General features: G+C 44.6%; 1 protein-coding gene across 1 annotated transcript in view; it reads left to right on the top strand.

The window, feature by feature from the left end:
* The window catches only part of kdm5a (lysine demethylase 5A), a 28,004-nt gene extending 13,006 nt beyond the window's left edge, over window positions 1-14,998 (top strand). Inside the window, exons 14-29 of the mRNA XM_071512127.1 lie at window positions 506-700; window positions 1,005-1,186; window positions 1,798-1,922; window positions 2,079-2,229; window positions 2,444-2,564; window positions 2,855-3,031; window positions 3,396-3,574; window positions 3,910-4,048; window positions 4,249-4,428; window positions 5,201-5,761; window positions 5,918-6,076; window positions 6,487-6,615; window positions 7,470-7,617; window positions 7,929-8,149; window positions 8,957-9,430; window positions 13,343-14,998. Of these exons, the coding sequence (XP_071368228.1) occupies window positions 506-700; window positions 1,005-1,186; window positions 1,798-1,922; window positions 2,079-2,229; window positions 2,444-2,564; window positions 2,855-3,031; window positions 3,396-3,574; window positions 3,910-4,048; window positions 4,249-4,428; window positions 5,201-5,761; window positions 5,918-6,076; window positions 6,487-6,615; window positions 7,470-7,617; window positions 7,929-8,149; window positions 8,957-9,430; window positions 13,343-13,693 (3,492 nt within the window). The 3' untranslated portion in view covers window positions 13,694-14,998. The remainder of the gene's footprint in view (window positions 1-505; window positions 701-1,004; window positions 1,187-1,797; window positions 1,923-2,078; window positions 2,230-2,443; window positions 2,565-2,854; window positions 3,032-3,395; window positions 3,575-3,909; window positions 4,049-4,248; window positions 4,429-5,200; window positions 5,762-5,917; window positions 6,077-6,486; window positions 6,616-7,469; window positions 7,618-7,928; window positions 8,150-8,956; window positions 9,431-13,342) is intronic.
* The last annotated feature ends 1,748 nt before the right edge of the window (window positions 14,999-16,746 follow it).

Here is a 16,746-nt window from a genome sequence, read left to right as displayed (position 1 = left end):
AGGCTTTCCATTCCATTACTCCCATTTATTTCAAAGGAAGATATCCCGTTTTCCTGCTTTCCCCTGCTATTTTCTGCTTTTTGCGTTGTCCCAAGAAGGCACTTAATTTGTATCCTGTCACTGAAGATTAAAGTCCCCATGAAATGACCTCCCATTACTTTTACTCCCTGTAAAACAGAGTATCTTTAATGGTGACCTCATGCTGCACCAGTAGGCGTAAATATGAATTCCAACCACTAAAACATCACAGATTTTTGAACATTCCCACCTCTCCCATCAAATAAAGCCCTTCTCTCCCTGACTGATATTTCATTTGTTTAGGCTTTGAATGATCCCTCACTGCGTTATGTCCCGCCTCAGGACAGGAAATCCATCAAATCAAGAAAGTAAAGATGCCGTTTCATGGGGTCTTTAAATTGAATTGAACCTCACCACTCAGGATGAACATTTCTTATGTTCTTTCTGTAAATTTGTCTGTCCATCCTTCATTCATGCCCTTCCTCAGTTACCTATGGGCCGTCAGTGCGTGGCCCACTACCGCCGCCTCCACCGCTACTGCGTCTTCTCCCACGAGGAGCTGCTGTGCAAGATGGCCGCCGATCCAGAGAGCCTGGACGTGGAGCTGGCTGCTGCCGTCTTCAAGGAGATGGGAGAGACGATGGAGGAGGAGACGCGCCTCAGACAAGCTGTCCAAGAAATGGTGAGAGGAAGTCCTTTTTTTTTTTTATCATTTCATGTTTAAAGATACCAGTGATCAGAAGAAATACCTTTTAGTTCAGCTTTGAAATTCATGGATCACACATGGATTTAACCTCACCGTGGACTACAAAACTTCTAGAGATATCCATTGAAAGATACATGTTAGTTTTTGATACACATCCTTTACTAGTGCTTAATCTTTCAAATCCCTTTCAAATGGCAAGCCACATATATTTCACAGTATGTGTAGATGTTATGGCATGAAAGAAATTAGTTATTAATTAGTTCTTCTTCCTTACTTACAGGGGGTGCTGTCCTCGGAGCAGGAAGTGTTTGAGTTGGTCCCTGACGACGAGCGCCAGTGTCACAAGTGTAAGACGACCTGTTTCCTGTCTGCACTCACCTGTTCCTGCAGCCCTGACCGGCTGGTCTGTCTCCACCACGCAGCGGATCTCTGTGACTGTCCGCTGGGCAACAAGTGTCTCCGGTGAGAAGCCTTGTTTTTGGGCACCGCTCATAATTCTTTTGGTGCTTTCACTGGTAGGCCGCTGTATTATGAGTGAACTTTCCACTTGGGTTGCATTAAAGTACATCTAATCCAACAAAGTGCATCTAATTCACGCTGATTTTCACATTTTTAACAGCAGAATGGCTTGATGGTCATTAAAGATAAAGTCTGATCATATCAAAAGGATTTTTTTTGCTCTTCCATAAAATGGGAAGCATTTCTAAATGGGTCTCTGCAACTTAAGCCCATAATGTGGCATAGACCCGTCTGCTGTAATGCATAGCCTATGTGAAACCAGTGTAACCCATGATAGATGCAGATCTTGGCGTTGAGCGTTCTAGTTACAATTATCAAAATGCTGTATTACTTACATAAAGGTACCTTTTATTTATTTTTATTTATTTTTTGTTACTTCCTTCTTGTGTAATCCCCCTTTTTTGACACAAATGCTCTCATTTGTACCAAATAAAAATCATCCAAAACTTACCAGTTTCTCCTGATGCTCTGCATTCACTTGATCACATCTCTGTACATATCTCAGGTCAACATAAACCGTATTCTGATGTAGATTTTTCCATGGTATGTTCCAGGTACCGCTATGATCTGGAGGAGTTCCCGTCCATGCTGTACGGGGTCAAGACACGGGCTCAGTCCTATGACACATGGGCCAAAAGGGTCACCGAGGCCTTGGCTGCAGACCAGAAGAACAAGAAAGGCAGGCGATGATTACTATTTATGTAACACTTTTGCAACAATACAAAATATTTAAACTATGTACATCAACTTTGCTGGTTTGGTTCTGTGGTGGTGTATTGCTGAGATTCCTGCGATTCTCTCCTTCATTGTCTCTCTGTGTGTGTCTCTCTCACAGACCTGATTGAGCTGAAGGTTTTGCTGGAGGATGCCGAGGACAGGAAGTATCCAGAGAACGCTCTGTTCCGGCGCCTCAGGGAGATGGTCAAAGAGGCCGAGACCTGCTCCTCTGTAGCCCAGCTGCTGCTCAGCCGCAAGCAGAGGCACAGGTCAGTGGACATGGATACACACATTCAAATTAATCCAATTGAAAAGCAATGTACTGATTGATCACACACACAAACAAGCAGGCACAATCAATCAATTGCCCACCCAGCGTAGACACACACCTGAAAACATTTGTCCATTTGAAAATCAATATTCTGACTGCTCAGGTTCAACGGTGAACTAAATCCCCAGTGTTTTTCCCTTTGCGTTTTCCAGCAGCCGACTGCGTTCGGAGAGCAGCCGGAGCCGTAACAAGCTGACGGTGGACGAGCTCAAGGCCTTCGTGGAGCAGCTCTTCAGGCTGCCATGCATCATCAGCCAGGCCCGACAAGTCAAGGTCAGTCCCCTCTAATACCTGCATGCTCACCCAGATATTTAGCTGTCAAACCAAGTCTTGGGTGTAATAATTTCAAGCCTGATGCAGTTCATGGCAGTGACCTATCGATTATAATTTATTTTTCTTTCTCTCCACCCTCTTCATTTCTCTCTGCGTCTCTTCCCTCTTCCTCCTCTCAAAAATCCCCCCTCTCCCTCCATCTATATCGATAAACTACTTCTTCCACCACACCCCTTCCTCCCTCTTCTCTTCCTCCCACTCTTTCTCTCTGTTCTCTCCCATGTCTCCAGGAGTTACTGGAGAATGTGGAGGACTTCCATGAGCGAGCCCAGGTGGCGCTGGCAGACGAGATGCCGGACTCCTCCAAGCTGCAGGCCCTGTTGGACCTGGGCAGCGGTCTGGACGTGGAGCTGCCTGAGCTGCCCCGACTCAAACAGGAGCTCCAGCAGGCCCGCTGGCTTGACGAGGTGGGACCCTACTAGATTTGCAGTCAGTGTGTGTGTTTGTGGTTTGGTGAGTTGTTGTAGTTGTGGCCTATTGTAACAACTCCCTGGGGTTTGAGCCTCACACTATTATCCTGGTGATGGGGTGATTTTATTTCTAAGACCCAATTTTTTTTGTTTTTGCAGAGCTATAAGGCTACATGAGTTGTTACTGTTTTTACATATTTCTAGTTGTGGAGGACCACAGCTGAATGAATGTAAAGAGGAAATAGAGGAATTGAGATGTTAAATAAAGGAATTGAGATGATGATTACCAAAGGGTTCGCCCAGTACAGAAAGTTTCAAGTAGTGTTTTAAGTGTTTTAATTCCATCCATGTCACATCCAAGGTGCGCGTCACCCTGGCCGAGCCCCACCGCGTCACCCTGGAGCTGATGAAGAGGCTGATAGACTCTGGGGTGGGCCTGGCCCCCCACCACGCTGTGGAGAAGGCCATGGCCGAACTGCAGGAGATCCTCACTGTCTCAGAGAGATGGGAGGACAAGGCCCGTGCCTGCCTGCAGGCCAGGTGAGGTTACACACATATGCACATGAAATCACACAGAGATAGATAGATAGGGATGTTTACACCACCTTACAGTGCAAAAATCCCAAATATACTAATAAACAACAGACCTCAAATGGCTATGAAAGAATGGAAGGAAAAGCTTACTTGCATTTCAAAGGAACAGATGTGAAAAAGATCAATAAATATGGTTAATCATTGAAGGAACCGCATTAGACACTAGTCTTTTATATCCAACAAATTTCAACCTCAACAGGTGCTACTGCCTAAAGAGAAGATGAAAGTCTTTATTAATTTAATCCTTCTGTATCATCCCATTCCTGTCTGTCCCCCTCCAGGCCACGCCACAGCATGGTGACCTTGGAGAGCATTGTGTTGGAGGCCAGGAACATCCCAGCCTACCTACCCAACGTCCTGGCCCTCAGAGAGGCCCTGCACAAGGCCAAGGAGTGGACCGCCAAGGTGGAGGCCATCCAGGTACTGACTGTCGTTGTATGTGTGTAAGAGCATAAAGCAATCAGTATGCACATTGCGAATACAGCAATGTGGCTTAGTGGTTAAGGAGGCCTTCTAACCAGAATAACCTGTACCTGCTCCCTCATTGTACATTGCTCTGGATAAGGGCATCAGCTAAAATGTCTCTAACGACTCTCCCTCTGTGTTTCCATCCCACACAGAATGGCAGTAGCTACGCCTATCTGGAGCAGCTGGAGAGCCTACTGGCCCGGGGTCGCTCCATCCCCGTCCGGCTAGACCCGCTGGCCCAGGTGGAGTCTCAGGTGGCCTCGGCCCGAGCCTGGAGGGAGAGGACCGCCCGCACCTTCCTCAAGAAGAACTCCACGTACACACTGCTCCAGGTGGGACTTCATGTCTAGACTGTCAAGTAGTTGGAGGTGATTTGATGCTGTGCAAATTTTTCAGTTTCCAGTGCAGACTTTATTGTCTTGTGAGGGGAAATTTGATTTGCAGACCGGGTTTAAAATAAACATGCAAAATGAAAAAGCCCAAAAACACACATAACATATAGCCACTACATACAGTATACCATATGGACAAACATCAGTTGATAAGACCAGACAGACGACGACAATGAGTCAGTGGCTCGCTAGAGTGCAATAAAAGACTGTTCATCAGTGAAAATTCAAACTTCTTATACAGGCCTAAGACGCTCCATCTTGTACAAATTATGTAATCTAATTGCAGTGGAGTCCCTCAATCACACATGGTCTCTAGACCACTGGTTTCAAGCAAGGTCGGGTGATTCAGTCATGTACAGACGGGGCAGATTAATACTTGCCTGGAGGCAGGATGAATATTTTTGACTTTTCATATCCTTTTTTATAATCTGTATTGTATTAAGGAAGGAGGTTCTGCACACTTAGATCCATGTTTCTTTAATAAATCAAGTGCCAAACTTTCGGTCACAAGACCTTCATCAGGGCAAAGCACCGAAAGCTTGGCACTTGATTTATTAAAGAAACTTGCATGGATCGAAGTGTGCAGAACCTTCTTCCTTAATACTGTTCTTCGATCTTCTGGCACCTTAGCGCATTCAATAGTCGTGAGTGTGGTGATCTTCTCTAATAATCTGTATTGTAACCTGTAATGTGTGCTGTGTCTCTCCCTCAGGTTCTCAGTCCACGCGTTGACATCGGGGTCTACGGCAACAGCAAGAGCAAGCGGAAGCGCGTCAAGGAGCTCCTGGAGAAGGAGAGGGGAGGCTTCGACCCCGACACCCTGAGCGACCTGGACGAGAGCCTGGAGGAGGTGCGAGAGCCCGCCACTGTCGTGGCGGCCTTCAAAGCCAAGGAGCAGAAAGAGGTGGAGGCCATCCACTCGCTCCGTGCCGCCAACTTAGCCAAGATGGCCATGGCCGACCGCATCGAGGAGGTCAAGTTCTGCCTGTGTCGCAAGACGGCCAGCGGTTTCATGCTGCAGTGCGAGCTGTGTAAAGACTGGTTCCACGGAGCTTGCGTGCCGCTGCCGAAGACGGGCTCTCAGAAGAAGGTGGGCGTGGGCTGGCAGAGCAACAGCAAAGATTCCAAGTTCCTGTGTCCGCTGTGCCAGCGCTCGAGGCGGCCGAGACTAGAGACCATCCTGTCGCTGCTGGTGTCGCTGCAGAAGCTGCCGGTGCGTCTGCCAGAAGGAGAGGCCCTCCAGTGTCTGACAGAGAGGGCCATGGGCTGGCAGGTACGCATGGATATAATATTAATCATATGATACCGCAAGTCATCTTTAGACACCCAAAAGTAGAAAAAGGCTTCTAGGTTCAGCGCTTCTTTTGATTTTCATGGTTTGCTTTTGATGTATTCAACCTTCCACCGGTCTGTCTGTCTGTCTTGCCAGGACCGAGCGCGGCAGGCCCTGGCCACTGAGGAGCTGTCTTCAGCCCTGGCCAAGCTGTCTGTGTTGAGCCAGCGCATGGTAGAGCAGGCTGCTAGGGAGAAAACCGAGAAGATCATCAACGCAGAGCTACAGAAAGCTGCCGCCAACCCTGACCTGCAGGTACTATGGACCACCATCTTTAAAGATCTTATGCTGTTCCTTGTTATTCTAAGACTGAATAGCATCAGTAAGAACTTGGGAATCAAAGACTGGAAGACTCAGCTGGCTTTGAGTTATTGGTTTTTGTCTTGTAAAAGTTTGACAACATTACAATGGGACCTTTATAAGAGCACTTTATTATCCATGACATTCAGTGTCAGCTGATATGACATATATAATTGTGTTGTAATTGTATTTTTTTTGGGAGGTGGACTGAGCAAAAAAGCCAGGAGATTAATTTTTATTCTGTGTATATTTTTCTAGCGATGGACCCAGTTTTACAACTAGAGCTAAATAAATGTTAAGGAAACACTGAACATGTGTGTGCTTATGTGTGTGTGTGTGTGTGTGTGTGTGTCTCTCCTCCTCAGGGTCACATCCAGACGTTCCAGCAGTCAGGTTTCAGCAGGGCTACATCGCCTCGGCAGTCTTTGGACTACGACGACGAGGAGACGGACTCAGACGAGGACATCAGGGAGACGTACGGCTACGATATGAAGGTACGTGAGACAAAGGTCTGATTTAAATTGGTGATGCAGTTCAAGCCCCTTGTCAGCATGCATGCATGCTGCTGAAGTGTCTTTGAGCAAGACATTGAATCTACTAGCTGCAGGGGCGCTGTAGCTCACCCTGGGCTCTGACCTCTGACCAAAGCAGAGAATTTATACATTCAAGGGGTTTGGTGGTATAGTTCAGACATTGTGTGCATGTTTGAGATGGCCAAGAAGAGGAGAAAAGGGAGAGAAGGTGAAAATTTCTCAAAACAACTAAAGTTACTAAATGATTGAATGATGGATTTTATTTGCCTGTCTTAAAAACTGACCATAATGTTCCATACACTACCCCTTATGTAAACTATCCATATGCAACAAGTTGCACTATGGTTCATGAAAGTCTACTGTGCAAGCATACTGTAATTTATTCCTCTTGGCCAGTAACATTCATTTGTTGCTGGTTGCACCATGTGGCCAGTAAAGTTGAGCTCTGCTGTAAGAGAATAATAGTTGATTTGTTTTATTTCAAATATGGACTGAAATGAAATGAAGTGCATGCAAAGTGAGATCTTCTCCCCATAAAACCTTAATGGTCACGGCTATTTTACAAAAAACAGAGGTTGACTTTACCTGATAAAAAAAAATATATATATTTTTTTCCCTGCCATGGCGCGATAACATAGCCTTTCTTACTGAAATGAACCATAATGCAATACTACAGTGTTCTCTGTCCCACCTCAAGTTCACATAGACACATGTTGAGTCAAGATCACCTACCATGATTAAAAGAAAGATTTTTTTCAAGAACAACTGGAATTAATCTGTGTTGTCATGTGTCTGTGTGTGTCTTTTTTTCCCAGGACCCAGGTGAGGTGAAGCCCTACCTGTTCTGTGATGAGGAGATCCCCGTTAAGTCGGAGGAGGTGGTCAGTCACATGTGGCCGGCCGCCACGCCGTCCTTCTGCGCCGAGCACGCCTACTCCTCCGCCTCCAAGTCCTGCGTCCAGAGTAAGACCTCACACACTATTCTTGTCCACTATAAGACACACTTTTGCCATCTCTCTCTTTTCTGCTCCTTTGTTGAGTCAGTTGAATTTGTTGATGCCTATGCTACCTATTATCCCCTGATCTTTACTATGCTGTGTCATCTGACCATTCCAGCACAAATTATTCAGTAATGGAATTTGCATCTTCAACTCTTATGAGAGATTACAATTCTTCTTCTTTTTTTTGTGTCTTTTTTTGCATTCCTGATCTCATCCCCAGTGATTACATTCGTCACCGTTCTTCCTCTAAATATTTAAATATTGATATTTCAGACTTGGGCACCCCCAGGAAGCAGCCCAGGAAGACCCCCCTGGTCCCTCGCAGCCTGGAGCCCCCGGTGCTTGAGCTGTCCCCCCAGGCCAAGGCCCAGCTGGAGGAGCTGATGATGGTGGGGGACCTGCTGGAGGTGTCCCTGGATGAGACCCAGCACATCTGGAGGATCCTGCAGGCCACGCACCCCCCCTCCGAGGAGAGATTCCTGCAGGTCATGGAGGTAGGGAGGCCGTCCATTACGCAACCCGTTCACGCAGCTGGACCCCGTGGCAAATGTTGGGACAGCGACTGAATGTTGGGTTTGGGTCTGAATAAGTCGTTCTAGTTTACTCCAGTGACTGAGAGGCAGGTCAAACAGGAGAAAACACACCTGTGAGGTACTTGATCATCCCCAGCTCTTCCAAACCATGTGTTTTTTAGATTGGCAGTTAGCCAAATGTAAACATAAATTTTGTGTTTTTAGTCTGTCATGATCTAAGTTATGTTGACATATTATGTAGACTGTCAAATGGTCAGAACTGATAACTTTGCAATGTTAACGGGCATAAAGAGAGATTGATAGCATCACTAGCCAGTTAGCTGTACCTGGTCCAGTCAAGTTTATTTGTCTTGTCTTTAATCACTGTTACAGTCTCAAAGGGCTTCACAATGCCCACATAATGAAAACAGTCAATGAAAACCCCCTAAATCCTCAACTGTGGACAAGGGGAAAACTCCCACAAAAACCAAAATCTGTGTATTTTTGCTTAATATACACTTGTCTAATCTGGAATATGCTGTAAGGGTGGCAGGGTGGCCTAGTATTCTAAGAGACCATCCTGTAACTAGAATATCCCAAGTTCAATCCTCATAACAGACAATGTTATATCCATCGACAACCATTTGTCCTTGAGAAGCTGCTCACTCACTGTAAGTTGCTCTGTACAAGAGTGTCAGCTAAATGCCCAAATTGTTTTTAATACTATTCCTCATTTTCTTTCCTCCCTCTCTCTCATTCCCTCTCCCTCTTGCCCTCCTGCCCCCCCAGCCTGACGACTCTCTGATGGAGAAGCCTCTGAAGATCAAGCTGAAGGATTCGGAGAAGAAGAGGAAGAGGAAGTTGGAGCGAGCCGAGCACCACCACATGCTGATGGCCGCCGCCGCCGCCGGTGGGGCTGCGGGAATGGGAGACATTCGACCGGCCAAGTCCAAAGAACTGAAGAGGGTCGGCCTGGAGCTGGGCCTGGGGGGCAAACCCAAGAAGAAGAAGCTCAAACTCAACCTGGACAAGAGCCGTGAGATGAAGCAGCTGGCCAAAAGGCTGGCAAAGGAGGAGAAGGAGAGGAAGAGGAAGGAGAAGGCGGCAGCCAAGGCAGAGGCCATTAGGGAGGGGCTGGAGAAGAGGAAGGAGAAGAAGATTCTGGACATCCCCTCAAAGTACGACTGGTCCGGGGCCGAGGACTCCAATGATGAGAACGCCGTGTGTGCAGCCAAGAACTGCCAGAGACCCTGCAAGGACAAGGTGAGGACTTGGCTGTCGGCCTCCACAATATCAACAAAAAATTATATTGTGAATTATATTGTTTTGCTGAATATTACGATTGTGAAATTAATTGCGATATGTGGGCACAGCTTTTTTCCCCCAAATACAATTTTGATTTTTAGCACTTTAGACTTAAAAATTAGACTTGACTTAATTTGTTTTATTTAAATATAATTATTTTCTCAAACTTCAAACTTGATTTGTAGACAAAGGGATTCTGCACAACATAGAAAATATTGCTTATTGTAGCACCTTGCAATTGGGAAACTGCAGCAGTCAGTATTGCAATTTTGGCTGTTTTTCAATTAATATTTCAGTCCTACTTGACCATGGTCAAAGCTGTCATGTCCATTTCTGTTTTAATTGAAGACAATTATATCCAAAATTTGATATCCAGAAAGTAGGTTAAATGGATACTGGTCACCTATTTCTGGATAGTAAAGACTTTACTTGTGAAGTAGAAACCTACTACATAAGATTATATTGTAGTTTTTTTCAATATTTGGCATATGAACATAAACATAAGGTAACTAATTTTTTTTTTTTAAATGGACATACAGTGTTTTGAATAAAACTCTAATTATGTATGTGAGGGTTTATATTCGCAAGGACAGATACAGGCTCAGTGATGTGTTGCAAGCAACTGTGAGTTATCTTTCACAGCATTTAGCTAATAATAACTAGTGTTCAATACCTGTAATTGGAGCAGTTTGGTACAGATATACATGGGTTTAAGTCAGCAGGGGGTTTAGTGAGTAGGGAGAACTGGAGGGTCAGGGTTCAAGCTCCCTTGACAGCAAGCATCTGCCCTACTGAAGTGTCTTTGAGCAAGACTGAATCCCTACCAGCAGTTGATGACTGTAGCACCGCTCAGGGTGCCTCCCCAAGTAGCCTGCCACCCACATGAGCCTTCCCTGGATAAGCAAAGAATACATTTTGGAGGATAATGGCGATATAATGTCTGGCTCAATGTCTGATTGCAGGCCATAATGAGCCTGTGCCTTTGCCAGCAGAGGGCAGGATTAGGTTCTGCAGCTTCACCCTCAACACTTTCTGGAGAGGTCAAGGATAGTACGTCTTCATCAAATGGATGTAAAAATAAAAATAAATAAAGAGTAGACTGTCATCCGAAGGAGCTAGAAATGGTGACATGACACCAGTGCTGTGTTTTAGCTGCTCTGACTGAGAAGTATTAGCCAGACTGTTGAAGTTTTTCAGTAGGCATGTGTCGCACTCCATTTTGCAGCTTCCCATGGTAATGCTGTGTTCTCCTCCTACTACTCCTCTAAAATTGGGGATCACTCTGATACTTTGCCATCAGCCAACTCCTATGGCTGCGGCTGGTAATGTTGTCTACTCTACTCGCCACTTGGCAGGTAGCCAACCATCGTTTGGAGGCGCTGTTCTATTTTAAAAATCTAGCTGGGTGGTAAAATAGTGGTAAGTAGCTGGTTAATTATGGGATATACCAGTCACTGTGGCAGTTCTCTCCCAGACTAGTGGAAAAAACAGGAAATATGCAGGTTGACCATTGGTGTGAAAGGGTCAACCTGGGCAAGTTGACTCTGCAGAATGACCCGCGTCAAACTGTGCTCCGCCTGGTTTGAAACTTCAGTGCTTAACCCTTGTTGTACATTCTTCCGGCACTACTACAAGGTGCACTATACATTAGTTAGTGTTAACAAAGTTGAGATGTTGCATTGGCGACAACAGAGAAGCTGATGATACCTACTGTAACATAAATATAATCAACTTTGAGTTCACAGAACAATTTCAGGAGCCTCATGTCACCTGCCAACACTGAATATCAGCACATCTGCTTTTGAAGAAACAGCAGATAGAGAAGTGATGATTAAGGAAGCGCACTTGCGTACGCAGGTCTGTCCCAGGTCTGGTAGTGACACGGGACGTTTCCCTGTACGAAACTTTGTGTTTTTTCCCCCAATATAGGGACCAATATAGTAATATTCCCCAGTTGGGTGTGTGAAAGGGGAATTAGTTTTCTTCCCAGCCTTTGACCCCAAAATAATGGTCAAAGCCATTATTTCAGTAGAAATAATAGATCAAAATGGTGTTCTGAATCGCCTGATACATAAAGTTTACAACTCAAAATCTGCATCGAGGGAAAAATAGTGTTATTTTTGCACCCTTAGCCGTAATGGAGCTGATTCCAATGATTACTGAAAGCCCATCGTCCCACATAGAGGTCTGTGTTGTCAAGAGGTTGTGCTGCAGCAGAAGAGACACGACAGGTGACCCATAGATGATTGATAGACACAGCTACGGTTTAGTCATTAACACAGGTCAAAGGTGGTCTTTGAGGGCCTACTGGCTGTGCACCCTTTTAAAATTCAATCTTCTATGTTTTACACATTTCAAAATATGATTTCAAACTTTATATATTGTATATCAAAACTGGGATACTGGAGTAGGGCCTGTCGTAGGTTGAGATGTCTCGCATCAAGCAGATGAAAATACATTGATTTGATGCTCATCCATACTAGTCCGCTGTGTGCTCATGATCCATATATCATGCATCAGAGCTTGTCGTCTTGTACTTTTGTGTTAGCATTAGCAAGTTCTTAACATAAATTATCTTAATGCTCGTTACTCAGTTAATAAGGATTTAATTAAAGTAAGAGAGCATAAACTTACTTATTTACATTTTTTATTATTTCTCCTGTTTTCCCTCTCTTGCGCCGTCATAGTAATGCGTATTAATACTTTGTCATAGAAAGTCATACTGGCTTCATCTGGACTGTGCAGAGCCCTGATGTGGTTCCATTCTGAACTGTGAAATCCCCTGGCACATACAGTAATATATTAGTTGCACCTCGCAGCTGGTTGTTGGGCTCGGTGCCATGCTGTGTAAGGAGGGAGCACCATGATGTCTTCAGACTGACCTGTCACTCAGACAGCTCTTGACCTCCTCAGTATCCTCCTACCACACTGAGAGAAGCACCAAGTTCCGGTTTATGTTCTCATCACAGAAAGTTGCAATCCAGGCCCTTGGAGTGCAAAATACCTGGGCCTCTCCCTGTGAGTGACAGAGCTTTTTCTTTGCTGAGTACAGAGTTAATAACGAACACTTTTTGAAATGAACATCATGGAACTTTATTGAATATCAACAGCTGATAACAGCACTGGAACACCTTAAAGAGAGTTACACATAACGTATTAACAGGGCTGGCCGATGTGGCCCTTTTTGGAGACGGCACTGTGAGTTAACCAGTGGCCAGTCTCCTTCCCCGACGTATCCACCTGGCAGCCAATGAGAGCCGTGGAACTGGTAGGCTTGCAACAATGTGGGTGGAGTACAGATGGTGAAATTATGAAAAATGCACACTGACCTATTATCACAATCCCCTTGTGTCATTGTTGTTTTTAACATGGAATATGCCATTTGAAAGATGCTTTCATATAAAGCGCCCTATGCTGCCATGAGAAGACTTGCCAAACTGTACGCACAGCTCTGCATTTTGACATCAAAGTACACTGATACTGTTACTCTAAAATACGCCAAAAGAAAAATTATAGCAAGGCATGAAGCTGGGCTGATTAACAATCGTGTGATGTCTGTGAGACATTATTTCCCTACTCCTCCCTCCTCAAATCCAGTCATTGGCTGGTTTTTCCCAATGCTGAGCTTGAACTCCTGTGCTAGTAAGTAATTAGTTAATACTTCAAAACTTAATCCAAGGTTGGCAAGTCTGCATGAGTTCATAAAGGAACTGATCCTCCTAGTGATGTAGTTTTAAGTTTTATTATAATTTTCCTGACTTTTCAGCGTACCCTGATCACATGTTTAATGGGGTGTGTGTGTGTGTGTGTGTGTGTGTGTGTGTGTGTGTGTGTGTGTGTGTGTGTGTGTGTGTGCGCCTGCCTCCCTAGGTGGACTGGGTGCAGTGCGACGGCGGCTGCGACGAGTGGTTCCACCAGGTGTGCGTGGGCGTGTCGTGCGAAATGGCGGAGAACGAGGACTACATCTGCCTGGACTGCTCTCGCAAGGCCGCCGGGGGGAGCGTGGGAGGCGGGGGGATGACGGCGGAGGTCAAGGTGGAGGAGGTGGCAGAGGAGAACATCGTGGTGCTGGCAGCGTCGATGTGTGGCGGTGGTGTGCCGGGTCTTCCCTCGGTGTTGCACGTGGTTCCAGTGTCGCATGCGTCCTCCGTCTCCCACCTAAACCCAGTAACTTCACACCAGCAGCAGCAGCAGCAGCAGGAGCCTCAGCAGGGCAGCTAGCAGCTAAGAAAGGCCTAGGACTGAGAATGAACACACACAGGCATACGACTGTACCTCACTCAATGAACATAACACAAACCCCCAGTATCCGCACACTGGATATCTCCAGGATAGCGTTTAACCTCTCAACCCCCGGGAGACTGGAGAGCGTCTAACTGAGGGAAAGATTCCCGCTTTACGGATGAGCTTGGCAGAGGAGGGACGGACCAGAGGCGCTTCTGCAAAACGCCTGGATTACACAGCACATGAAAAAAGATTATTTACAGTAGGAGAGCAGAGGGGGAGAGCAACGTCCTGCCATCACAGACTAAAACAAAGTGATTTTCACCGTGTGGCTCCAGGATGTTTCGTGGGCCCATACGCCACAGAGCAGGCATGTTCTCTCCTCTGCATGATGTGACTGTTGAGGATTTTAATGTTATCGCTGCACAGACGAGACTTAGCGCTTCTCCTGAGTTTTAGGTCTAGAAACATCAACCAGCTACTTCCCGGTCCTCCTCTTACAATAACAAGTCATTGGTACATTTGCAGCCAGACACACACCCACTCACCCCAGCTGTTGTATTCAGTGCAAATAGGCGAATAAACAAATATGTTTCCAGTTGTGTCACTCTTTTTACTCGGCCAATCCTAGGTTTACAGGCCATGTTGAACCGCTCCCCGTCTGCCCGGCCCTTCAGACAGTAACATCTCAATATGTAGGACTCAAGACTAGGAAAAACAAATGGTTGTAATGTAGTGGAATTATTTATAATGTATATAGGTTTTAAGCAATTAAACAAATGGATTGTGGCTTTTTTTGTTTTCTCACCTTTAATAAACTATTCCTAGTCAAATGAGTTAGAATTATGTGATTATTATTATTATTATTATTTTTTTCTCTTTCATATTCAATGATTTGATTAATGTTTGATTGCTGAAATGGTGTCACAGTGTAAATGTCAATGCCTTACCCTCTGGATTGTCTTAACTCTTTTAGGTCCATTTTATGCCTATCTATCTTATCAATCTGTCTATCCTCACATCATCACGGCTAATGATTTCCAAACCTCACCATTGATCTCAACAACAGTTAGGTAATGGGACGCTGTCCCGGCTGGCTTGAAGCGGCCCGCTCAGCAGTTCAGAAACAGATCTGTATCAATAATCATAGCTCGCTCAACCTGTTGTAATTAATGGATAAAACCGGGGTGTTTATTTTATAGATTTTTCAAGCCGTTCTGTCTGCGTTATTGAGAGGTTGATTGATTTTCAAGTTGCAAGTTAAGCTTCACATTTCCTGTGTTACTCATTACCTCCATTAGGAGAGAGACATGGTAGCAAGCTGGGGATTTTTGGCATGTGGATTCAAATGGTTTTTAATCCATTTTACCAGTGTGAATGCCCCCCCCCCCCCATTATCAGGAGTCCTTGTCTTTTTGCACAAAATATACACATTTATTAACAACAGAGGGCCTTGTTTTCTTTCAGACATTTTCCAAAAAGCATGTATATTTTAACGCAGTCTTTCCCATCACACTCACTATACGTCATATACCTCACTGTTTACGTGAAACAACAGCAATACTAAAAAAAGGATTCACAGATTGACTTTCTTATGAATCTCTCTAGCAGAAAGACGGCTGTTTTTGCATAGTTTAATATAGGAATGTGTTGGCAATATATGGAGCATCACTGAACAATTGATATCTGCTGGGATACACATTAAATAAAATATTGCCGCAGGAATTGGAAGATGCTTTTTAGCAATGTGGGCTTTCAATGGAATCCAGAAAACATATTATATATTTTTTGTTTCACTTGATATCCGTTATTCAATCTGCTGTGCTGCCTACAGGAGAGGGAGGGGGGGTGGGTTTGGGTGTGGGGGGTTAGCGGCGATGACCACTTTAACGCAGCCAAGTCAAATCCGGTGTGAACTGACCTCAGCTGCTTTGCCTCCATCTGAGCCACTCACCTCTGTCACTGTGCTGACAGGGAGAGCCAGGCAGGAGCATGCAGTCACAAGGGCACAAGGGGGTGGGAGGGTATCACTGATCCTGACTGTATCATTAACAAAGAGGAACTGTAATACCGATTGTGTAATTTCTGCCCTTGTAGCATCGGTTTGCACATGCCATGACATCTTTGGCACCTGCTGCTTGTTGTGTCTGCTCTCTCCTCTTCATCCACTCTGGAATTTATGACCCAAACTATTAATTTAGTAGCACAAAAGCAGCTTATTAATGTCCTATCCTATAAAAAAAAAAAATAATAATAATCATAATAATCATAATAATCTGAAGCACTCTATTTCAGATTATAGCACCACTTCCATTAGTTTTCTTGGAATTTCTTCTAACTCAAGACATTTACTGTAACACACACACACACACACGCACTCTGTTTCCTGCCCCCCATCCCCATCACGCAGCGGTTTTCCTTTGTAGACCTCAGTATGTATACAGTTTATCCTCCCACAGGATGGAAGGTATGTCAATGTTTACACTGGCCTGACCTAGCTCTAAAATTCACTCTGACATTGTTCAGTTTGAATTTTGTTTCAGGTGGGTTTTTTTTATCTGCCTTTCATACACCATGTCTCTTCAGATATAATTTATTGAGCATTTGTGGTACAATTACAAGAATTTGTTGAATATATGCACATTTTTGTTTAAGAAAAGTAAAGATACGGTATTAACACTGAAATGTACCACCACAAAATGCAACAAAACTGCAGTATAGTGAAATATATTAATGTTTCAAACACCATGTCAACAAAACATTTGGACCTGCTCTTTCCATGAAATTGCCTGATCAGGTGAAGCCGGGTGAATGCTTTGATCCCACATTGATTTCAACTCAAATCAATGAGATTCAATTGAAGTTCAGTCATGAAATGGGGATGTAGTTGACAGATGAAAGGATTTTTAAGCCTTGACACAAATGAGATATGGATTGTGCAAAAGGGGATGGAACTCAATATTAGAAAGATGCTCCTGATATTGATGTTATGATTATGTTATTGATGCCTCACAATTTTTTTTTTTTTTTTTTAGGTTATTTCTTTGCAG

The sequence above is a fragment of the Centroberyx affinis genome, unplaced genomic scaffold, assembly GCF_046629955.1.
Source record: "Centroberyx affinis isolate AG114_WGS23_722 - 3 ecotype Tasmania unplaced genomic scaffold, CSIRO-AGI_Caff_v1 ptg006103l_1, whole genome shotgun sequence".
NCBI classification, from domain to species: Eukaryota; Metazoa; Chordata; class Actinopteri; order Beryciformes; family Berycidae; genus Centroberyx; species Centroberyx affinis.
Note: the sequence above shows the minus strand (reverse complement) of the source record. Positions and strands in the feature narration are given on the sequence as shown.